The sequence below is a fragment of the Lutra lutra genome, chromosome 9, assembly GCF_902655055.1.
Source record: "Lutra lutra chromosome 9, mLutLut1.2, whole genome shotgun sequence".
Classification (NCBI taxonomy): Eukaryota; Metazoa; Chordata; class Mammalia; order Carnivora; family Mustelidae; genus Lutra; species Lutra lutra.
In genome coordinates, this window is record NC_062286.1 from 51,579,210 (window position 1) to 51,604,954 (window position 25,745).

General features: G+C 37.5%; 1 protein-coding gene across 2 annotated transcripts in view; it reads left to right on the forward strand.

Moving 5' to 3' along the window:
• Window positions 1-25,745, forward strand: part of EXOC6B (exocyst complex component 6B) — a 715,681-nt gene that overhangs the window by 83,062 nt on the left and 606,874 nt on the right. For both annotated transcript variants that reach the window (XM_047743996.1, XM_047743997.1), the window contains exons 2-5: window positions 8,839-9,004; window positions 16,366-16,413; window positions 18,767-18,857; window positions 18,969-19,014. In XM_047743996.1, coding sequence (XP_047599952.1) covers window positions 8,839-9,004; window positions 16,366-16,413; window positions 18,767-18,857; window positions 18,969-19,014 — 351 coding nt within the window. The remainder of the gene's footprint in view (window positions 1-8,838; window positions 9,005-16,365; window positions 16,414-18,766; window positions 18,858-18,968; window positions 19,015-25,745) is intronic.

Genomic DNA, 25,745 nt, shown 5'->3' on the forward strand with positions numbered 1-25,745 from the left:
GAGTCAAGTAAATGATGAGCTGACGAGTGAATATTTGATTTGACAGGCTTTTATTTTTTAAAGATTTTAGTTATGTATTTGAGAGAGAGATAGCATGAGCGCACAAGCAGGAGGGAGGGGCAGTGGGAGAGGGAGAAGCAGACTCCCTGTTGAGCAGGGAGTGTGATGTGGGCCTTGATCCTAGGACCCCAAGATCATGACCTGAGCCAAAGGCAGATGCTTAACTGACTGTGCCACCCAAGCACCCCTAAAATAAATTCTTAATTTCAGATCTCTCAGGCCACAACGGTAGTATTAATAGTATCAGTTTGGGCTTCCCTTCTTTGAAAAGGCCATCTTGTGGTTTCATATTATCATGAGAGATTTCCCCCTTTCCCTACCCAAGGTCGAGTCCCAGATAGGTAGGTTTCCTTTTGGCCTCCCTTTATGAAACTACTGATTCCTTTAATTTTTATGGGGAAGAGTTTTTCTACCTTTCTTTCATTAAGGGTATAGCCTGTGGGTATCTTGGCTTTTTTCATTTGGAGGCTTCTGATTGGGTTTTTCACCTTTTGTGGGTTTCTTTTTCTGTATATGGCTATCAAATAGAAGCATTAGGTTATAGGGGATTGGTAGAATCTGGATTCCTGTTCCAGTTTTGCTTTAGCCTCTGGAAATTTTTCTCGTTTTACCTTTTCCTTAGCCATGCACTAAATAAGATTTAGAAACTTAATCCCAGCAGTTTTGGGAGTTTAGGAATAGAAAGTTTTTTCTTCCAATCTTCCATATTGTTCGTGGAACTTGATCTTATTTTCCCTACTTTGTTCTCTATTCCTTTTTAGGATGGAAACTATTCTGATACTGTTTATCCACCCTTCTTCAGGGTCTTAAATTGCTTATAGATTTATAGAGCTTTAAACTGTGGTCACTTTGGCTGTGGGGTGTCAGTAAACAAGCCCCGGCACGTGAAATTGGACCAGGAATTGAATGTGATGTTGCAAAGTCTGCTTCTTTCTCAGAAAATCAGAAAGGTGTTGTGTATGTGTGTGTGTGTTTTGTGCATATGGGTGTACATCGCACACATATATTATATCGCATATACACTCTGTAATGCACATACACATGTACATGTACATTATACACAACATACACATCTACAAATGACATCTGTAACATTATTTATAGTTTGATTTAGTGATTTTGGGAAAGTTGGTTGGTCTGCTTTTGTTAGGCCTCTATATGCCTAAAGAGCCTGGGACTATTTCGGTGTTCCCAACAGCCTGCTTCTATTTGGTTTGTTCCTCTGTATTAATAGCTTTATGATCTCTGTCATTGGACCCATAATATTAAATGTGGATTTTCTTCAATTAATACATGTCTTCAGTTACTTAGGGTGATTAATTGTTCTAATAGTGTGACATTATCATGAGGTAGCCGTTATGGTCTCTGTATCTTTAATTTGGAGTTTCCTTGCTTTCATTAGTTTATTTTCTTTCTTTCTTTCTTTCTTTCTTTTTTTTAAAGATTTTATTTATTTATTTGACAGAGAGAAAGATCACAAGTAGGCAGAGAGGCCGGCAGAGAGAGAGAGGGAGGAAGCAGGCTCCCTGCTGAGCAGAGAGCCTGATGCGGGGCTCCATCCCAGGGCCCTGGGATCATGACCTGAGCCAAAGGCAGAGGCTTAACCCTCTGAGCCACCCAGGTGCCCTCATTAGTTTATTTTCTAAGACTGTTGTTGATTTGACTGATGTTTTGGGACAAGTTCCCCTTCTCCACTTTCCTGTGCTGTTTAGACAATACCTGGTTTTTAGTAGGCTCTTTGGCTAGCTGCCAGTTGAAACTTCTCCACCCTGTTTTTATCCCTCTGAAAATAGCCATCATAGAAGTGTGGGGTTCCCTTTCTGCCTTGAGGGAGATCTCCATCACAACTTACTTTTGGTTGCATGGGTTATTTTGGTGAAGCCACTTGTAAGCCTTGGTATTGGCAGGATGAAAGAAAGATTTGAATGTATTTGAGCTCCTGTGGCAGCAGAGGAACACTTGGGTTTGGTCTTCAGCTTAGACCTCCTTAACTAGCATATGCTTCCGCTGTCCTTGATGATGATGATATACAGCGATCTACTTTCACCTTTACGGACTCTGAGCATCCAAACTCCCATAGTAAGGCCTGAATTAAAGTGATAGATAAACTGAAGTAAGAAGACGAAGGGATCTTAAACTCCGCTTGACCTTCTGCAGTTTCTCTTTCAACATCATGCTCAAATCTGTTTTTCCACTTTATTTTTAACTTTTGGAATAAACAGAAATACTAATGATGCTTTTATGGAACTTAATGAGAAGAAAATGTTTCAGGACTAAAACCATGACAGAAGTTAAGAAAAATATATATGAGAACAGAAAGACCAGAATAAACTCTGGATTTTTTTTCTTGGATTAATCAAAAACAAAAAGAAAAAAATGTTCAGTCTTTGTGTCATGAAGTTCTCCTTGGTTCTAAAAATATCTCAAAAGCTAAACTTGTTGGAGGTGATATGCTTTGCATCTGTCTTTGAGACAATCAGAAACCCACATCTACCTTTTCTTCTCTTTCCCCATCTTCATCATACATGAAGGGTCTCCTCTATGCCAGGCTCTGTGCTAGGAGCTGAAGACAAAATGGGCAAGACACAGTCTCTGCCCATAAGGATATTAATGTTCTAGTGAGGAGAAATTGACAAGTGAGTGGGCAATCAAAATACAGTTTCTTGGGATGCCTGGGTGGGTCAGTCGGTTGAGCGTCTGCCTTTGGCTCAGGTCATGATCCCAGGGTCCTGGGATCGAGTCCCACGCTCCTTGGTCAGTGGCGAGTCTGCTTCTCCTTCTGCCTGCCACTCACCTACCTGCTTGTGCTCTCTCTCTCTCTCATTATGACAAATAAATAATCTAGAAAACAACAACAAAGGCAACAACAGAATAGTTTCTTTGTGAATTCTGTGATGGTGTTAAAAGCAAAAGAGGAACACATAACAGAGTCTATGTAGCTAGTGTAGTTTTCCTAGAAAAAGTGAAGTGCAAACTGAGATTTGAAGAATGAATGGGAGTTAACTCTTGGAAGAAAATGGGAAGGAGCAGTCTAGCAGTCTAGCAGTCCTGGGAACAGGATTCCTTAGCACTGTGTAGACTTTGATTTGCTGTTGGCTTTTCTCTGATTTGTCGGCTGCCTTTGAAGACTGAACAACACTATGCTTTTAGGATACTTTCCTTTCCAAGTAGCAGAATATTGAGGGAAAGTGGAAATAGGAAACTTCCTAAAAATTGGAAATTTCCCTCAAAATAGGAAATTTATTAACTCACATACTATGGGACTGCTTGAGCATTGGTTCATCATCAAGGACTCACGTGTTTTCCATCTTTCCCCCTTGTCACCCTCAGATTGTGGGCAGTATCTCCTCTCACCTTGGAATGGTTGCCACCTCCCCAAGCATTGTATAGTAAAGTGTGAAGTAGGAAAACAGTTTCTTTTTCTTTGTCCTTCAGGAAGGAAAACCTCTTCTTGGATCTTCACTTCATGGCTTCTCCTTACTTTGCATTGGTGAAAGTTGCGTCACCTGTTAGCTGGTCACTGGCATGGGGGGTGGAATAACCCTGACTGGCTGGGCAACTGACTCATCCTGAAGTAGAAGTGTGTGTGTGTGTGTGTGTGTGTGTGTGTGTTTAAACCACTTAAGCTTTGTGTCTGATAATAGTTTTTCCCAATTGTGTTTTCTTTGGGAGTCAGGTCCAGATGTCTTAGTAACAAGCAATGTAATTTTGACTATGGCATTTTAACTTTCCGTGGCCTCAGTTTCCTCCATTTTACAATGAGAGCTTTGTTTTCCATCTCCAAGACCTCTTCCAACTCTAACATCTGAGGGGTTCATGGGACCTTTTTGCTTTCTTTGCTAGAAAAGGAGACTGACCGATGTACCACAGAGGACACTTTCTAGCTGTATGAATTTGTCAAGTTGCTTCATCTTCTTGGGTTTCAGGTTCCTCGTTTATAAAATGGGAATATTGTCTAATTTATAAGGTTCATAGGATTTAAATGAGATAACATATGCTTATAATATTATTTTTCTCTTTGGACAAACAGATTTGAGCTGATGTAGGCTGTAGCAAATGATATAGTCCTGTAATGATTCATTACCAGGGAGTGATAAATAGCTGTTGAATAGAATTCCTGAAGTACCATTTTAGAAGATGAAATCTCTCTTTTAAAATGCCCATGAAATCTAGGTGGGATGTGTGAAAGTATGCATCAGAGAGCCACTAGAGTAAAACATGTTGCTTTTTGTAGAACCCTCTGTGTGTGTGTGCGTGGGTGCATGTTTTTGTTTGGTTGTTTTTTGTGTTTTGTGTTTTGTGTGTGTGTGAAATTAGACTCTACAAGGAAGCATTTATGTGATTGACTCAAAATTTAGGCTATAAAAACTTGTTCATTCTCAAGCATTTCTTCTTGTTTACCTTTTACCAGGTACTAGAATATTCTTTGGATTATGACAAATAATGAAACTAGTGGTACAGTTTGTTTATTTCATAGACAGCCTTATTTACCTGTGGCAAAGATTATGTTGAAAGCATAGAGTTTTTCTCTAAATCCTGCTCTATGTTAGAGGGGTGCCTGGGTGGCTTAGTCAGTTAGGTGTCTGACTCTTGATATTGGTTCAGGTTATGATCTCAGGGTTGTGGGATCCAGCCCTGTATCAGGTTCCTTGTCCAGCATGGAGTCTACTTGTCCCTCTCCCTCTGTCCCCACTCCCCTACTGGTGTGTGTACTCTCTCTCTCAAATAAATAAAATAAAAAAAAAATCCTGCCTTATATCACATATGGAAGATTAAATATTAGGGTGCTTTATATAAAGTATCATTTAATAACTACTTATAAGTTTTTGGTCAGGAGATATTACAGACTATAAGTTTTAGATCTTTAAGCAGTTCCTCTTGGCCACATCAAGTTGGAGTTTCAAGGGATGTTAGAAATGGGTCATCACTAGATGGCAGTCTTTCTCTAGTTTAAGTCGTTTATTCCAGGTTTGGGGGTGGGGTAGTCTTTGTTCAAGTGCAAAGTCGACAACGAATCTTAGGTTAACTTCTATAGGTCTATAACCTTTCCGGAATTTAAAATAAAGAATTTTATTTTTAATATTCTCTATCTAATAGATATGTTGGTCAGCACTAAGTGTGAGATACACTTGAAATGCTGGTAGAAATTGGGCTGTTAAGTAGTGATCTATAGCTGCCTTTACCTATGCTGGGCAATTTGAAAAAAAAAAAAAAACCCTTTTAAATCAGTGATTTTTTTTAACTTCTTCGATAATCAGATGAAAACTATGGATCAGTTTCCCTTACAATTACATATATGTACTTCTCCCTATATATACATTAAATCTGGAAATTGTGGATTTCTTGATATGTAACCCTGAAACACAAGTTTGTTACATATAGTCCTAATACCCTTGTTTTAAATATGTGGGTTTTACATTTTTCTAACTTTTTAATCACTCAAGATCCTCAAAGGATTTGCTAAAACCCTTTGATGTTATCCAACATTATTATAATTAAAGAGAATAGTAGAATCCTAAAGGCCCTAAGATAGGAGAAATAGTTAAGGGCTAGTGATAAGGATGTAGAGAATTCACTAAGATGTTTTGAACTACTACCTGTTAACACCTTTCTGAAAAATGTATGATTTTACAGTTTATTGACTTAAGTTGAAAGTGGGAGTTAATTGTAGACACTTAGAGGTGGGTTGATACTTAAGAGAGTTTGTAACTGATTGCTTCCTATTTTCTAAATGGGAACGCTGAGGGTCAGAGAGATTAACTGAGTTGCTTAAAGATTCATAGCTGGTAAGTTGCATTGCTAAAACCAAGGCTATATAGTTAGGCAGCTAAAATCCACCTTTCCTTTCTTTAATTTATATTTTTTTTAAATAGGAAGTTCAAGGAACTAGGTTGCTAGGGAGGTATTATTAACATGTTACAAATTTCTTAATTTGGAGATTTTCTTCTCTTTGAGTTATCTTTTGTGATATTAATATAGGTCTTTGGAAAGGAGAAATGAAGAGAAGTTCTACATAGTAGAAGGAAGTAGGTATGCTACTTAGAAGTATGGTCAAGATATAACTGAATTTGGAACCAGAGAGTTGTCTAATATTGAATACTATCTGCTCATGTCATTTAGATTGATACATTTTCATTGGTTATTGCTTTTCTAAAAGTGGCAAAGAATATTAGTATCTTCACAAGGAAACCTTTTCCTTTTCTTTGGAAGGGGAAATTTATGCTTATTAGTTGAAATGCCAGTGCTAGATTCTGCCCTCCATCTGTATTTCAGATAGCTCCTTTAGGCAGTTGGTTATTCTATAGTGTGTCTTAATTGTCAAAGTGGGTATTGTTTATAATGTTTTGGAGATCTTATTATTTCAAAAGAAGGAGAATGAATCTAGATTGCTGCGGGTTTTCTGAAGTAAGTGATCAGAATTTTTACTGGAAGCCAAATTTGTGTATGTATTATCTGTAGTTACTGCTGAGTTTTGGGCAATTGGAACTGATCTGCTGAGGAGACTATACAAGATCAGGGTCATGATCTCTAGTACCTGCAAATGATTCTAGCACCCCAAGATGTTGGTAATGAACAAATGTGTATTTGTTAAACAAATGTCAGATGTCAGAGAGGTTTTAGAGATAATATTAGTCACTCATTTAATCAACAAATATTTACTCATTGCCTACCACCTGTCTGACACTGTTGTAGAGGTACAGTGGAGAATATGGCAGACAGAATTCTTGCCCTGGAGCTTATAATCTAATTGGGATGGGTTGGGGGGAGAGATAGGCAACAAACCTGGATGATGAGAATGAGAAAGTTGTTTGAAGATATAGAGGATGAATATTACTAGCATAAGAACTGCAAAAATAAAATTCTTGAGGGAAGAAGCGGCTTGAAAAAAAAAAAGTCATTGTAGCTAGAACATTAGAGGACAGAGGGTGGCGGGGGGTGGGAACTAGAGATAAATGAGGTTGGGGAGATATCAGAGACTAGATTGTATAGGATCTTACAAGCTATGGTAATGGTATGAGATTTTTATTCTTTTGGTGAAGAGAAACCATTAGAAAGATTTAAGCAGAGGGATACCATCTGAATTATTACCTTATAAAGATCATTTTAACTGCTGTGTGGAGGGCGTCTGCATGGAGGTGGGGAGATGGGGAGGTGGAAACTTTTGAGAAACTATTACCTTGTGCCAATGATACAGATTTGGACTAGGTTTTTAGTAGAAATGGTGAGATGCAGTCCGCTATTAAGATATGTTTTGGTGGTTGAGTTGTTAGGATTTATTAATCGCTTGAATGGGGGTACGTGATGGAAAGTGGTGGATTAGGAGTAATTCTTGCATTTGGATTTTGACTTGGCAAACTGGAGAGTGCCCTTAGTTGTGATGAGGTTGGTGAGTGGTAGAGAGATTTGGGGAAGAACACGTTTGGGAGTGGAGATACTTTGGTGATAAATGGTTTTTAAATTTGAGATAGCTTTTAAAAATCCAGTTGTAATTGTTAAATAGTAGCTGGATATTTGAGAGTCTAGTGCTCATCAAAGTGCTCTGAATTAAAGGTGTAGATTAGGAAGTCATTATTATGTTCATGGTATTTTAAAGCCATGGCATCAAATGACATTGCTTGGTAAGAGAGCATAGTTAGAAAAGATATGTTGTTTTAGGAATATTTAGAAAGGGACTAGAGGAGGAGGAGCCCAGAAAGGAGATTTAGGGCTTGTCTGTGAAAGGATAAAAACCACACTATTGTGGTATCACTGAATTCTAGAGAAAAGATTGTTTCAAGAAGGAAGGTGTATCATATTACAGCAAATGCAGCTATTAGGTGGAGCACGATGAATGCTAACTATTGGGAGGTGAGGAAGCCACAAAAAGGTTTGCTGGAAGGGGAGCAGGGAAATAGGATTGTTAGCTGGAGGGAAATGTGTAGGTAAGGACAGTTTCTTTAAGTCATGTTTATATGCCCATGAAAATGACTTAGCAGACTGGGGGAATGTATGCTGTAGAGGATGGATAAAAGGGAATAATTGAAGGCATAAAGTTCATGAGACAACAAGAAAGATTGACAGATAAGAGCTTGAAATGCTTTTTCCATTGTTACAGAAGTTACCAAGGTAAGAAGGTTGGTTGATTTTAGTGGGAGAAGAAATATCTTTCTGTTTGAAATGTGTCGTCACATCAGCAGCTGAGAGTGAGGGAGGGGATGGACATTTGAGGAAAGGACAAAGTAAGGTTCTCACATATAGTTATTGAGGTTACAAAGTGCTTTTGTGGTGGTGGTGGTGGTGGTGGTGGGGGATAGTTTTAGTAGTATTATCTAGCAATATTTATTGAATGCCCAATGTAGATTTGTGCTTACATAGCTAAAGAGAGTCAACCCAGCACAGCTGTGTTTTTCTCCAGCAGCATCAGCTTCTTGGGTATAGTTACGGAGTGATTGGGTAGTGGCTTTATCCAAAAGTGAGTTTTTCTAGGGAAGTTTCAGAAGGAAAGTTGCAAAGGAGTTGTAATTCAGTCCTTTTGTTTTATGACAATAATTCTGTGATGAGTACGGTTAAATATTTAAGTATTTTTGAATGGATAGGAAGCAAAATTTCTGTTTTCCTAAAAAAAAAAATACTCATCTAGAATTGGGGCAATGTTAATATAACTGGATTACTCTGTGGTTAACGTACCTTCAATATGAAATCTCCAAATAAATTCACTTCTGGGTTTGTAATTCTATTTCTCTTTCTTAGAAGTAAATCTGGTGTAATCTTCATGCGATTTTTTTTTTTAATTTAAAGGTCTGTCTATGATGGTGAGGAACATGGACGATTCATGGAGAAGCTTGAAACTCGCATCCGCAATCATGACCGGGAAATTGAGAAAATGTGCAACTTTCATTACCAAGGCTTTGTGGACTCTATAACTGAACTGCTGAAAGTGAGAGGGGAAGCTCAGAAACTCAAAGTAAGAAGGCTCCAAGAGGGACTTGTTTCTCTGTTCTGTGCTGGGGTTTTGATTAGCATTAAAGGAGTAGGGAATACATTGCAGGTTGTATGTTTGTAGTAAAGAAACTAAGGAAGGAATTTGTACTGAAACATAGATAATTGGGATTATTTTACCTAAAGAGAATACTCTTCTAAGTTAAATTTTATTTTGGATGACTGCATGTGGATGAGAACCAGCAACAGAATCAGTAACTGTTCATTTCAAATAGAAACCCAGTTGATTCTTCATGTCATCCATGTACTTCCTTGCCAGATAAAAGCATCATTGTAGGATGACAGGGTTGTAGGGCATGACACGGTTGTAGAAGTCTTCGCAGCAGAGCAACCAAGGCCGCAGGAAAACAAATCAGTGGTAGTTGTGGGATATCTTCTACCAAAGCATGGAAATTCTTTCTTGATATGACAGATTCAAATTCAGGAAGGAGACCAGCCATATTGGTCTGGTCCCTTATCTTAGATAATTGACTTTTCTTATTGATCTTAAATTTGATAGCTTCACTCAACTCTTCTGTTATTTCTAATAAGTTTTGTGCAGACTTCTTTTCAGTTTTCTATGTAAACACTCATATGCTCTATAAGTAATAACAACTTTTTTCTTTCTTTGTGGTCCTTATGGCTCTAATTCATTCCTTCCTTCCTTCCCTCCTTCTTTCCTTCCTCCCTTTCTCCCTCCCTCCTTCCGTCCCGTGTTTTACCTTCCTTACTCCTTTCCCTCCCCTTTTTTCTTTTTTCTCTTCCTTTCTTTCTTTCTTTCTTTCTTTCTTTCTTTCTTTCTTTCTTTCTTTCTTCCTCTCTCTCTCCTTCTTTCTTTTTCTTCATCTTTTTCTTCTTCTCCTCTTCCTCCTCCTTCTCCTATTGGAATTTGGATTAAAATCCCAAAAGAATTTTCCTGGGGCATGGGGTGAACTTGATAGTGAGTATAAAATCCATAAAAAAGGATACATTGGTAAGAAAAGTAAAGAACTGATTTTATTGAGAGGGAATGTGGGTTATTTAAAGCTACAGTAATTTAGGGGCGCCTGGGTGGCTCAGCAGGTTAAGCCTCTGCCTGCGGCCAGGGTTATGATCTCAGGGTCCTGGGATCGAGCCCCACATCGGGCTCTCTGCTCAGCAAGAAGCCCGCTTCCCCCTCTCTCTCTCTGCCTGCCTCTCTGCCTACTTGTGATCTCTCTGTCAAATAAATATTTAAAAAAAAAAAAAAGCTACAGTAATTTAAAAGCTGATTTGAGGTGGCTCAGTTGGTCTGACTCTCGATTTCAGCTCAGGTCATCATCTTGGAGTTGTGAGATTGAGCTTTGCGTCGGGCTCTGTGCTCTGAGCAGGGTCTGCTTGGAATTCTCTCTCCCTCTCTCTCTGCCCTTCCCCCTCCCCAGTCTCTAAATTAAATAATTAAACTCTTGGGGCACCTGGATGGCTGAGTCATTAAGCGTCTGCCTTCAGCTCAGGTCATGATCACAAGGTCCTGGGATCAAGCCCTGCATTGGGCTCCCTGCCTGGTGGGAAGCCTGCTTCTCCCTCTCCCACTCCCCCTGCTTGTGTTCCCTCTTTTGCTGTCTCTCTCTCTGTCTAATAAATAAATAAAATCTTAAAAGATTTATAAATAAATTCTTTAAAAAAAAGAGCTAATTTGACTGTAAAACCTAACCTGCATGAAGCTATCAAGCTTCTTAATATGTTTTATTTAAAGTAAAATTTTGTCTTTTGCTGCACAAACATTAATGTGTTTGATTGAGGGATCCTATCCTACTATCCATTGGGTAGGGTGTTATATAATATATAGTATGTACCATATTACCTTTACAAAATGTCCAAATTTCTGAAGTCTAAATAAAACACAGTGGGTCCCATGGTTCCAAATAAAAGTTTATGGAGCTGTACAATAACTGTCCAACCTTCTTAAGAAGTATATTATTGCTTCTTAGTTATATCCTTTGTTGCTGCCTTTACCCTTTCCTCCCAAAGTAATGATTCTTCTGATTTGTTATTACTGTGCTTAATGCTTAACTACTTCAGTTGAAATTAAATTTGACCTGGTTTTCATTCAGTATACCAACATTAATCTCAGATGAACGAAACAGTTAAGTGTAAAATACAGAATCATCCAGGAACTAATAGGAAGTACAGATGAATGTTTGTGTGATTTTGGAGTGAGGAATACATTTCTAAACAAAATTCCTAAAGCCAGAAAGAAAAAAGTTGATAGATATGACATTAAAATGAAAGAATCTTTTCTACATATAAGGTAAAAATTAAATAATAAATAAAAACTATTTAAAGATACATTTGCCGAAATGACTGATATCTGTAACATAGAAAAAAATCTATATAAATTGAAAGGAAAAATATAAACATTCTAATAGGAAACAGAAATATACATTAATATACAGTGTACATAAGAAATACAGGGGAACTCTACAATTTAGAAAATTAAAGGAATGGAAGCGTAGTAAAATGCTGCCTAATAAAATGATAGAGATGAGAAAAATGATATTTAAGATTAGAGATATGATACTAGTCAACCAGGGTATGCCTGGTTGGAATGTAGATTGTTACAACCTTTGAAGAGAGCAATTTTATTTAGGAATACTTAAAACTCCACATTGTTTTGAAGACTTACTCTTTTTTTTTTTTTAAAGATTTTATTTATTTTGTTTTATGCCCACAAGGGTCGGGGAGGGGCAAACAGTGGAGGAGAGAGAGAATCTGAAGCAGACTCTGCACTGAGCCCAGAGCCCGGTGTGGGGCTTGATTTCTCAACACTGAGATCATGACCCAAGCTGAAACTAAGAGGTGGCTGGCCAAGCCACCCACGGTGCCCTAAGACTTATTCTGAAGCTATAGATGCATGTATAAGGATATTCATATGATTTTTTTTAATGTATAAAGCTTTATTTTATTTTATTTTATTCATTTTCCCCTCCCTCTGCCCTCTAATGGGTAAAACTTTAAAATGTCCCTAAAGTCATTTAGTAGAAGATGAGTAAAATAGGTCATGATACATTCATTGAAAAGAATAATAAACTATGGTTTATTTTATTTATTTATTTATTTATTTATTTATTTTTAAGATTTTTATTTATTTGTCAGAGAGAGAGGAGAGCGAGCGAGCACAGGCAGACAGAGTGGCAGGCAGAGGCAGAGGGAGAAGCAGGCTCCCCGCCAAGCAAGGAGCCCGATGTGGGACTCGATCCCAGGACGCCGGGATCATGACCTGAGCCGAAGGCAGCTGCTTAACCAACTGAGCCACCCAGGCGTCCCACTATGGTTTATTTTAGAAGGATATCTTACATGAGTAATTATTAGAAATATTTGCTTAATGTATAAAACTGTTAAGAAGTATGAACAATTTGATTATATTTTAAATAAAAAGTGCTAAATTTGGGGGGGCTGAAATGGACAATTGAGGCTTCAGATGGACCAAAGTATCTGAAATGTTTGAAAGCCAAGGTAGGGGGCTCTTTCCAGGAGCTGTGTATGCTGTTTGTCCTCACTCAGCCATCCCAGCTTTCCATTCTTCCCTCAAGCTGTTCTTTTCTGTGTTACTTGAATGTGTATATTTCAGACTTCTCCCTCTGCTCCCTGGGCCCCCTGTCCGTGACAGGCGACCCAAAGCCCTGTCTCTGGTTACCGAAGTAGTCACGTGGTAGAGTTCCTTCTGGTGTACTTTCACTGAACATTGCCCATAATGCTCACCAGTTGCTGGTATCCCTTGCTGGTTGGTGCTCATCTCCTCTTCCTTCCTCCAGTCTGTTTCAAGTTGCAGATTCCTTCAAATTACTCAGGTTGCCCCCGAGAGAAAGCATGACAGGGAGGCGACTGGTTCTGGGTGTTTGCTGCAGGCTCCCGCTCATCTCCTCTGAAACGTGAGGGTATTAAAGTCTAGCAGCACACCCTAGAGTGGGAGTAGGGGGGTGGGGAGGGGGGCATTCAGCCTGGGTTAGGAAGCTATGAAAATTAGGGATTCTTGAGCTGTATTAATGAGTTTAGAAAATGCAAAAGGTTAAGTATTAACTACTGTCAGTACTATTTTAACATAACAAGGAAAAGAAACTACACTCTCTAGGATGCCCACTATTTGATTCATAGTATGCATATAGTATGTATATTATCTCTGTCCATATTTAGGTTTTCTGCATCAAGAGAAGTAGCAAGCTAGATAGGCAATATACTTTCTTTTCATTTTTATGTTAAAATTCTAATGAAGTGGTAATTATCTTCTTATTAGAGGCATTGGTTAGGCTCCTATGGAGTGTTTTAGAACCATTGTTTGCACAAGGTCAAATTGGTGGGCCATAATCAGTATTTTTAATAAAAATTGAAAGAGATAGAACAGAACAGAATGGAAAGCAATAAAGTGTATTACATGTAGTGAGGATGAACACTTTCTTGAGAAGTTTGTTTCAGGGGTATGTGTGTGTGTGTGTGTGTGTGTACGTGTACGCATGCATGCGTGCCCTATACTTTTGTACTGGTTGCAATGTAAAATGTATTTCTCACAATGAGTTTGAGGGAAAAAAAATTTAGATGTGGTGTCTTTTGTAAGGTAAATAAAGTAGACACTGATTTTGAATTTAGTAGTATTTACGGAAGGTTGAATTTTATGAGCTCTCTAGTTTAGTATTAAACAACTGATTATTCTTTTTTTTTTTTTAAGATTTTAAAAATTTATTTGACAGAGAGAGATCACAAGTAGGAAGAGAGGCAGGTAGAGAGAGAGAGCGGTAAGCAGGCTCTCCGCTGAGCAGAGGAGCCCAATGCTGGACTCGTTCCCAGGACTCTGGGATCATGACCCGAGCTGAAGGCAGAGGCTTTAAGCCACTGAGCCACCCAGGCGCCCCTAAACAACTAATTATTCTTGAATAAACACTCTGAAGGGGGAGATAGCAGTACATATTTCAAGGCATGCCACCCCATTTTTATTCACATTACTTAAAAGCTTTTTCTTATAGTAAGCTGATATTAATCCTGTGTTCTAGTAACTTCCATTTATTAGTTTAAGTAATAAGCACTATTTTTAGACAGCACCTTTCTTCTAATAGCTCTTCAGATACTTGATGGACAGCTGCTACTTAGGTATGGTGTATAGTGTGTGGTGTCCGGGTATAGTGAGTGTAGTGTCTCCAAATGAATATTTCCTCCTTCTTTGGGCTAAGATATCCTTTATTTTCCATTTGTGTGGCTTTGGGTCCTTCTCCAAACATACTCCCATCTAATTGTGTTTCAGTGTGTCAGTGGCCTTCCTGAAACATGACATCTGAATGCAGCTCTCACATTGTGGTCTAATAGCCTTACCATTGCACTTATTCTAGACCAAGGATTAGCAACCTATATCTTGCAGGCCAAAGTCAGCTTGTCTCCTCTTTTTTATCAATAAAGTTTTATTGGAATGCAGCAATGCCCATTCACCTGCAGTTTGTTTCTAGTTGCATTTTTGCTACAGTGGCAGAGTGGAATGGTCACAACGGAGATTATCTACTTAGACCTTTGCAAAAAGTTTCCTGACCTCTGCTTTAGACAGTGCTTCTGTTGATGTTGTCTTAGGTCAGCATTTGAGCTACCACTGGCACTCTTACTTTCTACTGAGTTAGCAGTCTAATACCATGTGTTTCACATGTTGTGCTATTAAATAAATAGTAAAGAGGGAATTTGAGGGTTTCTTCTCTTTCTCTTACTTTATAAAGACTTTCTGGAGAAGGTTGGGTTTTGTTTTGTCTGGTGCACATGATAATTGGCTCTGAAAACGGTAGTCCAGGTGTAGTATGTAGTTTAGGGCAAAGTTTTCAGACATGTGTTCCTGAAAAACTAGTTTCTTAAGATGATCCTTAATAAGAGAGTATTATGTTAAAAAAGTCTGGAAACATTCTGTCACGATATCCTCTTATTGGGCATTGAGCACGTAGAATATTAAAGGCTTCAAGAAGTCCTGAATAGGGGTGCCTTGGATGGCTCAGTGGGTTAAAGCCTCTGCCTTTGGCTCAGGTCATGATCCCAGGGTCCTGGGACTGAGCCCGGCATCTCTCTGCTCAGCAGGGAGCCTGCTTCCTCCTCTCTCTCTGCCTGCCTCTCTGCCTACCTGTGATCTCTGTCTGTCAAATAAATAAAATCTTTAAGAAAAAAAAAAAAAAAGAAGTCCTGAATAAACTAACCTGTTGAGTGGACTATTCCATACATATTTGGGGTGTGTGTGTGTGTGTGTGTGTGCGCGTGCAGGTGTGCACCTCTGTGTGCATGTGCAGAGTACCTATTAACCAGCATTTCTTTGTGTGCTAAGGGACATAATAGGAAACACTGGGCTAAGGGAATGCCTTCAAAGTGTAAGGAATGGCAATTATTGGTGGAAGGGTAGAAAGCCTCTATTAAAGTAAGCTTTAGAAGTTAATATTGCTCATGTTTTGATAATATCTGAGCTTCTCAGGAAATTACTGTTCTGTATACTTAATTTTTTTATATCAGTCAAGTATCTGAAAGTGGATATCAAAAAACTTGGTACTAGTTCCTTTATATTACAAACTCTAGATAAATTTTAAGGCTTGTTTACATAGCTTTGAGTATCTGATGGAGAGATTAATTTAGAAAAATGGGAAAGTGGAAATGTTAGGAACTGTTAAGAATTAATGATCCAAAAAAATTAAAATAAAAATTTTTAAAGATTTAATTTAGTATTTATTTGACAGAGAGAGAGAGAATAAGCAGGGGGGGTGGGGTGGGAGAGGGAGAAGCAGGGTCCCTGCTGGGAGAGCCTGAGTTGGGGTTCCATCCCAGGACCCTGTGATCATGACCTGAGCCAAAGTCAGATGCTTGACCAACTGAGCCACCCAGGTGCTCCAAGATAAAATATTTTCCAAAATTAGGATAATAAATAGGGAAGATTTGGCCTGAGTTAAAAACTTCAGTTTATACCCAAGGTTTCCAGTAATACAGTGGTGAGTTGAGGAATAGTATCTATGACAAAATTTGTTCTTTGTACACATAATGGAGATGGTGAGATTCTTTGGGTTATTTTTTCCGTTTTTTTCTCTTTTCTTTCCAAAATTAAAGTGTGATCTTTAGTTGCTGTTGTATCTTAGTTTGGAATATTTTAAGCTGAACACATCATTCACTAAATTTTTCTTTTTGTTGTTCAAAAAATCATGCGGTAGGAAACATTAGTAGAAAAGTTGATATAATTTAGACCTGAGAGAATGCCATTAAACCAAGATGTGTTGGAAAACCAAAACTATCTGAGTAACTGAGTTTAGTCTTTTCACTTAAAATGTGATCTTACCTAACAGTTGTCTAAATGTTTGTTTTTTATGAACTTAAATTGTCTTTTCTCCACAGAATCAAGTGACGGATACTAATAGAAAACTGCAACATGAGGGAAAGGAAGTAAGGCCATTTACCTTTTGAAAAAATCTTCTCTGTTTCCTGTCATTCTCTTTTGATGACTGCATTCTTGATATAGTGGCTTGTAAGACCATCAGGAGTTTGTTGGAGGATCTTGGACATTAATTCTTGCTTCCCCTAATGTTTCTCTGAATTATATGAATATAGCCACTAGAAAACTTGGTGAGGGAAGTTGTATATTTCTTCACTGGGTTTTTTTTTTTTTCTTTTAAATTGTATTATGTTAGTCACCATACAGTATCATTTGTTTTTGATGTAGTGTTCCATGATTCATTTTTGTGTAAAATACCCAGTGCTCCGTGCAATCTGTGCCCTCCTTAATACCTATCCACCAGGTGGACCCATTTGCCCATCCCACTCCCCTCTGAAACCCTCAGTTTGTTTCCCAGAGTCCGTAGTCTCTCATGGTTCATCTCCCACTCCAGTTGCCCCCCGTTCATTTTTCCCTTTCTTCTCCTAATGTCCTCCATGCTATTCCTTATGTTCCACAAATAAGTGAAACTATTTTTTATGATAATTGACTTTCTCTGCTTGACTTATTTCACTTAGCATAATCTCCTCTAGTCCCATCCATGTTGATATAAAAGTTGGGTATTCATCCTTTCTGATGGCTGAGTAATATCCCATTGTGTATATGGACCACATCTTCTTTACCCATTCGTGTGTTGAAGGGCATCTTGGCTCTTTGCACAGTTTGGCGATTGTGGACATTGCTGCTATGAATGTAGGGGTACAGATGGTCCTTCTTTTCACTATGTCTGTTTCTTTGGGGTAAATGCCCAGTAGTGCACTTGCTGGGTCATAAGGTAGCTCTATTTTTAATTTTTTGGGGACCCTCCACACTGTTTTCTGTAGTGGCTACACCAATTTGCATTCCCACCAACTCTTCACTATGTTATTAAATCACAAGTAGTCATAATACAACCAGTGCTCTTCCCTCCGTCTGGAATGATCTTTCACCAATATTCTCCCACTTCAGACTTTGCTCAGATGTTCCCTCCTTAATGAGTTCTTTTATTTGAAATTGCAGACTTACTTTCACCCATGTGTTCTTTTTACTTTTCTTCCTTTATTTTTCTCCACTGCACCTATCATGCTCTACTATTGTATATTTTTAGTTGCATGTTTGTTTTTTGTGTTTGTTTTTTGTCTGTCTCCTGCCATTAGAAATTAAACTCCATGAAGTCAGGAAGTTTTGTTTTATTCATTGTCATATTCTCTCTACCTGCCTAAACAGTGACTGGCCCAAAGTGGGTGCTCCATAAATGTCTGTTAAAAAAGTGAATCAGTGATTCTTTTAATTGATACAAACACCATTTAAACCATCACAGTTTACAAGATTTTTTATACTCTTTTTCTCACTTGATCCTCATGGCAGGCCTATCACAGAGTCAGGGCAGGTATTATCACTGTTTATTGGTGAGGAAGCTGAAACAGATGATTTGCTAACAGTTACATAGTAATTGGCAAGGCTGGGACTAAAACTCAGGTTTTCTGACTTGCAGTTCATTACTGTTTCTCTGTATCATGTACCTTTTTTACCAACTAGTAATTATTTAATGTTTAATTTTAATAATTTTTAAGATAAGCTTTTGATTGTTTTATCAGTGACTTAGAGCAGTTCTCTTTTGCTCTTTTTTCATGGAATCCCGATAGATAATGTGTTTAGGTATAGGTTTGGGATGAATACTACCAGAGGTTTATGTAGATTATTGCTTTTTGAAAGTTTGTCTCACATATTTGAAATTATGCGGAGTGCATTTTCTTCCAGTTATACTGTGGTACGACTTCAGAAGGAAGCCTTTAAAACAGCTATGGGAGGGAAAATGAATTACTTTTCACTAAACTGGAACTCTTGGAAAAGCCATAACTTCTAAGCGTGTGGTTTATTTGTTAAAATAGAGATTTAGTTGAAGATAATTTTTAAGACTCAACTGAAGCTATATAGGGAAGATTGTTTCCCTTGAGTCTAGCATTAATGAAAGAAACATAGGGTCTTCTCAGAAGATTTGATGAAACCATAAATGTTGAACAGTCTGAGTAAAGTTTGGAGAAAATCTGCAAATTTTTTCTTTTCTTCTGAATAGCTCCCGGATTTGAGGACTTAATTTCAGCTAGCCTTTTCCAGTATAGTATGTATCTTGGGGAGAAAATAGGCAACCACGCAGGAATGTTTTACTAGTTGAGAAGGGCAGTTTCTTAGTTCAGTTGGCAGGTCTTTCTATGAAACTGTCTGGGATTTTCTGATGAATTGAACACAGGGTGGAAAAATGTGACTGAAAGCTTTTTATTTACAGCTACTGGCATAATTCGTTTTTTTTTTCCTCTTGCCAAGCTGGTAATAGCAATGGAAGAGCTGAAGCAGTGTCGACTACAACAGAGAAATATTTCAGCCACTGTTGATAAGTTAATGCTGTGTCTTCCAGGTGAGGAACTGGAAATGGATTAGGGTTCTTGATGCAGTTCCTTTAGCTTTAATAAGTTTCTCACTTTCTCTAAATAATGCTTGTGTGCTCTTTTTTCCCTTTTCTTTCAAGTCCTGGAGATGTATAGCAAACTGAGGGACCAGATGAAAACTAAAAGGTAAGATTTTTTTTTTATTGAACATCTTATCTTGAATTTCTGTTAATTAGGATAGTTTTAAGGTCCAAATTTAGCATAACCTATCACGAAATAATTAAGTCCATATAATATCTTCTCTACCCTTTTATATATCTGCTGATTCATCCTGAGACTTATTTACATGCTAGTATGGTATGCTAATGTATTTTGTCATGTATTATGTTTAATTAAAAAAAAACCCCACTACTCATAGTTTGGTTTTTAGAAGACCTGGTCTTTCAGGGGTAAAACATAACTTTTAGTGATAGTTGATTTGAGTAACATACTTTGGTTTAGTATTGTAGTAAAAAAAATAGTTACTGGTTCTGGTATAGGGATGAATTAGTCTGGGTTCTTCACTGAAACAGAATCAGTAGAGTTTGTGTGTGTGTGTGTGTGTGTGTGTATAGAGAGAGAGAGAGAGAAAGAGAGAGAGGGATTGACTGGTTTATTGATCTTGGGGAATCGGTTCACATGATTACAGTGGCTGGCAAGTCCAAAATCTGCAGAATAAGGTGGTAGGCGAGGTGTCGGGGAAGAGTAAATATTGTAGCCTGAGTTTGAAGGTGGTGTGCTGGGAGAATTCCTTCTTCCTGGAGGAGTCAGTCTTTTTTCTGTTAAGGTCTTCAGCTGATTAAGTGAAGCCCCCCTCAGGTATGGAGAGTAATCTTACTCACTCTAGTCTACTGATTAAGTGTCAATAGTTTCATATAAAAAAATACCTTCATAGAAATATCCAGAATAATAATTAGGCGTCTGCTTCCGCTCAGGTTTATTAGGCGTCTGCTTCCGCTCAGGTTGTGATCCCCGGATCCTGGGATCCAATCCCGCATTGCATCAGGCTCCCTGCTCAGTGGGAAGCCTGCTTCTCCCTCTCCCCAACCCCTGCTTGTGTTCTTTCACTTGCTGCCTCTCTGTGTCAAATAAAAATAAATCTTTAAAAAAAAAATAAATGGATAAGGAAGATGTGGTCCATATACACTATGGAGTATTATGCCTCCATCAGAAAGGATGAATACCCAACTTTTGTATCAACATGGATGGGACTGGAGGAGATTATGCTGAATGAAATAAGTCAAGCAGAGAGAGTCAATTATCATATGGTTTCACTTATTTGTGGAGCATAACAAATAGCATGGAGGACATGGGGAGTTAGGAGAAGGGAGTTGGGGGAAATTGGAAGGGGAGGTGAACAATGAGAGACTATGGCTGAAAAACAATCTGAAGGGTTTGAAGAGGTGGGGGGGTGGGAGGTTGGGGGAACCAGGTGGTGGGTGGGTATTAGAGAGGGCACGGACTGCATGGAGCACTGGATGTGGTGCAAAAACAATGAATACTGTTATGCTGAAAATAAATAAAAAAAAAAGATAAAAAAAATAAAAAAAATGTAGATTCTGATTGGGAGGTCTGGGCTCATTCCTGGGATTCTTCATTTTCTACCAAGCTCCCAGGTAGTGCCAGTTCTGCTGGCCTAGGGTTTATATCTAGAAGGAGATCAGCTGGATCAAAGAAAGGATGTCCATGCATTCATTCATGTATTCAACTTGGCATTATTCTCCAAAGTGAATTCAGCCTATCAATTTAGATTCCCACTGGCATTTTGTGGAGGTCTGTTACTCCACCTCTAGGTAACATCTGTATTGTGAGACTTTTTGGTCTCAGTCTGACGATTGTGAAATTATAGATAATTGTTCTATGATTTCACTTCTTCAATTACTAGTAATACTGGTTTTTGGACATTTGGATTTTCTTTCATATATTTTGTCCATTTTTTTCTTAGGTTGTTTGTTGTTATTGTTCATTTATAAGGATTCATTAGATACTTTGAATACCTTTTCCTCTTACTAGGAATATCATGCAAATATTTGCTTTCAATGCATGGCTTATCTATTAACTTTGTAAAGTTAGTACTTTTTGTTATATAGTAGTTGTAAATTTTGTCATCACTTATCTTGTGGTCTTTAAAAAGTTTTATTTTTAAACATTCTCATAAATAAAACTTAGCTATGTGTTTTTCTGAACCCTTAGAAAGTAAGTTGCTGATGTGATGCCCTGTCATCCCCAAATACTTTGGTGTCATTTTCTACAATAAAGACATTCTTCTTTGCGGCCACAATGCAATAGAGAATAAAAATTAACATTGATAGATTAGTAGCCTCTAACCCTCTAACCCTCATACCCAGTTCAGATTTTGCTAATTGTCTCAGTCATGTTCTTTACAGCAAAAGAATCCAGTTAAAAACATGTGTTGCATTTAGTGGTCCTGTCTCTTTATTCTTCTTCAGCCCGGAGCTGTCCTCAGTCTTTCCTTGACTCTCATGACCTTGTCACTTTTGAAGATTACAGGCCAGTTATGTAGAATGCCCCTCAATTTGGGTATGTCTGATATTGCCTCATGTTTATATTCATGTTGTATGTCTTTGGCTGGAATATCACAAAAGTGTTGCTGGGTTCTCATTGTGTCTTACCAGGTCACACATAAATTTGATCTGTCCTGTCAGTGATGATGTTCCCTTTGATTCTTTTCCATTGTGAAGTTGCTCTTTTTTATATTTTGTAATGAAAAATTCTTTGGGGAGGTATTTTATAGTTATATAAATTAATCATTTTTCATCAAATTTTCACTTTAATTTTTTTATGTCAGTATGGACTCATAGTTATTCTTATTTTATTTGATGAGTCATAATTTGTAAATATTATTTATTTTGTTGTTCAGATTATTCTGAATGGCACCAGAGTGGCCCCTTCAATCTGGCTTCTGTGTGTTTGTTTTTTTTTTTTTTTTCATATGTCTTCATAATTTTTTGAGTACTTTTTTTACTAACAAAAGGAGAGATTTTTCAGATTTATCTTGTACTTTGCTTGCTGCAGCCCTGGAATCAGTGATTTCTCTAAGTAGAGAATGTTATTTAGAAACCAGTATCATTGGGGTTATGGATATTGGGGAGGGTGTGTGCTATGGTGAGTGCTGTGAAGTGTGTAGACCTGGCGATTCGCAGACCTGTACCCCTGGGGATAAAAATATATGTTTATAAAAAATAAAATTAAAAAAAAAAAAAAAGAAACCAGTATCATTACTACTGAGTACCCTGGCTTTCATTACTCTTTTTTTTTTTTTTAAAGATCTTATTTATTTATTTGAGAGAGAGAGAGAGAGAGTATGAACGGTGGGAAAGGCAGAGGAAGAGGGAAAAACAGACTCTCTGTTGAGCAGGGAGCCCAGTGAGGGGCTTGATCCCCGGACCCTGGGAACATGACCTGAGCCAAAGGCAGATACTTAGTGGACTGAGCCCCTCAGGCACCCTCATTACTTGTAAAATATTTACTTACGGGGTTAGTTCCTTTTATGAAACTGGTTACCTATTATTGTTATCATTGCAACTCTTTACCTTGCTAACACTATACACTAAGTTCCCCCCTGTATTATATCCTCCTTATTCCACTTGGGCTGTAATACTCTGGCGTGCTTCTGCCTGAATGCCCTCCTTATCCCTAACTGGCTTTGACATTCCATACCAGGCTACCTTTCAATATGGACATCCTCCTTACTTCACTGGGTCCCTTGCATACCATGCTGGTCTGTCTTCTCCTTCTACCCCCAACTGATATGGATGTTGTCATTTATTTAGTTCTTCCTTTAATTTTTTCAGCAATGTTTGTAGTTTTCAGTGAATACATCTTACGTATCTTTTGTCATATTTATCTTTAAATATTTAATGTTTTTTGATACTTGTTTTAAATGGTATCGATTTTTAAATGTCTTTTCTTTTTTTTTTTTAAAGATTTTATTTATTTATTTGACAGAGAGAGAGAGAGAGAGAGATCACAAGTAGGCAGAGAGGCAGGCAGAGAGAGAGAGAGGGAGAAGCAGGCTCCCCGCTGAGCAGAGAGCCTGATTCAGGGCTTGATCCCAGGACCCTGAGATCATGACCTGAGCTAAAGGCAGAGGCCTAACCCACTGAGCCACCTAGGCGCCCCAAAAGATTTTATTTTTATTTATTTATTTGGCAGAGTGACTGAGAGAGCACAAGCAGGGAGAGCAGAGGGGGAGTGAGAAGCTGACTCCCTGCTGACCTAGGGAGCCCGATGTGGGGCTTGATCCTAGGACCCTAGGATCAGGACCTGAGCCCAAGGCAGATGCTTAATCATCTGAGCCACCCAGGCACCCTCGATTTTTAAATTTCAATTTCCAGTTATTTATTACTAATACACTATTTTATTTTTTGTATGTTTTTCTTATCTTTTGCAACCTTCTAAAGTCATTAATTATGGCAGTTTTCGTGGTTTGATCTGTTGAATTTTCTGTGTAGATGATCATCTTGTCTGCAAATTAAAAGTTCTATTTCTTTCTTTACAGTTGGAAAGCTTTCTTTTTGTCTTTCTTGTCTTACTGACTGGCTAGAATCTCCTGTACAATGTTAAAAAGAAGTAGTGACTATCCTTGCCGTGTTCCTGATCTTAGGGGGAAAGCATGTCACCATTAAGTACAATGTTAGGTGTAGTTTTTTTGTATATGCCATTTATAAAGTTGAGGAAATTTCCTTCTATTTCTGGTTGTTGAAAAATTGAATGAACATTGTTTTTGTCAAATGCTTTTTCTGTATCAGTTGAGTTGATCGTATGTTGAAAATTGTTTTTCGCTTATTAATATGATTTATATGATTAATTTATTGAATGTTAAACTGAACTTGGGTTTGTCTTATATATCCCCCTGAGTCATGCTATATTATCCTTTTTATATGATTCAGTATTTGTTTTGTTAAAAAAATTTTTTTTAGGGGCACCTGGGTGGCTCAGTGGGTTAAAGCCTCTGCCTTCGGCTCAGGTCATGGTCCCAGTGTCCTGGGATCGAGCCCCACGTTGGGCTCTGTGCTCTGCAGGGAGCCTGCTTCCCCCCCTCTCTCTATCTGTCTGCCTCTCTGCCTACTTGTGATCTCTGTCTGTCAAATAAATAAAAAAAAAAAAGGCTTTAAAAAAATTTTTTTTTAAAGATTTTATTTATTTGAGAGAGAGAGAGAAAGATCCAGAGTGGGAGTTCGGGTGCTCCACTGAGCAGGAAGCCCGACTCAGGGGTCGATCCCAGGATCCTTAGGATCATGACCTGAGCTGAAGTTAGACTGTAACCGACTGAGCCATCCATGCGCCCCTGCTTTGTTAAAATTTTGTTGAGGATTTTTGTATCTGTGTTCATGAGGAATATTTATCATAGTGTTATTTTTGTTTGTTTTGGTAATATCACTGACTTCAGATTAATGTTGGCCTTGTAGAATATAAGGAAATAAAAAGAAAATATTCCCTCTTTAATTTTCTGGAAGTATTTGTATAGCATTGGCATTATCCTCCTTAAATATTTGGTTGAAGCCAACAGTGAAGCCACTTGGACCAGGAGATCTGTCTGTTTGGTTTTGGTGAGAAGATTTTTAAGCTACAAATTTAATTTTAAAAAATAAATACAGTGCTGTTTGCATTTTATGTTTCTTGAGTAAATTTTGTGTATTTGTGTCTTTCAAGTAATTTGTCATGTCATCCAAGTTGTTGAATTCATTAACAAAAATAGTTCTAGGTACTTCCTTATTATTTTAACATGTGTAAGATCTATAGTAATGCTTTTTTTTCATTACTTATGTTGATAAGTCTTTTCTTTTCTCTTTCTGTCTCTCTGATTATTCTAGTTAGAGGTTTATCAGTAATTTTTTCCAAAAAACCATCTTAGGGTTATATTGAGTTTTTCCTAATATTTTTGTGTTGTCTATTTTACTGATTTCTGCTATTTAGTGTTTTCTTTCTCTTACTTACTTGGGGTTTAATTTCTTCTTTTCTAGCTTTATAAGGTGGATTTTGGTTCTTTTCTAATGTAGCTATCTGTACATTTTTCTCAGCAGTGTATTAATTGCATCTTACATGTTTTATGATGTGTTTTTTTCATTTATCTGAAATATTTTCTAATTTCCTTTTTTATTTTAAAAATTTAATCTGCTTGTAATTTAGAATTGGGTTGGATAATTTCCAAATAGTAGAAGATTTCTAGATTTTAAAAAATTGATTTATAATTACAGTTCATTGTGCTTATAAATGTAAATGTATGATTTCAACCTTTTTACATTTTTTGAGACCTGTCTTATTCTGTTTTATTATTATTTTTTTTTCAGTATGACATGAAATTCCTATTAGTATTGTCACAAAGTTGCATCACAAGTACATGGTTCAGTTGTGCTCAGGCTTGTTTTAATAGTCCAGCATATGGTCTGTTTTGGTGAAAATTTTATGTACGCTTCAAAATTATGTACATTCTGTTTGAGTAGGACATTCTTTAACTGTCATTCAGACAAACTTGATTGATAGTGTTGTTCAGGTTTTCTGCATCCTAGTGATTTTTATTTGGCAGTTGCTGACAGGAGTGTCGAGATTGTTGCGATTGTGGATTTGCAAATGTCTTTTTTCTGTTCTTTCAGTTCTCACTGTTGTATTATGAAGCTTTCTTACTGGGTTTGTACACATTTAGCATTGTTTTATCTTCTTGATGAGATGACCTATTTATTATTATGAAAGTTTCCTTTTTATCTCTAGTAATACTCTTTTTCAAAAAGGCATATGTTGTTTGGTATTAATATACCCACTGCTGCTTTCTTTTTGTTTAGTTTTTACATTGTCTATTTTTAAAAAAGATTTTATTTATTTATTTATTTATTTATTTTTTAAATTTTTTATTTTTT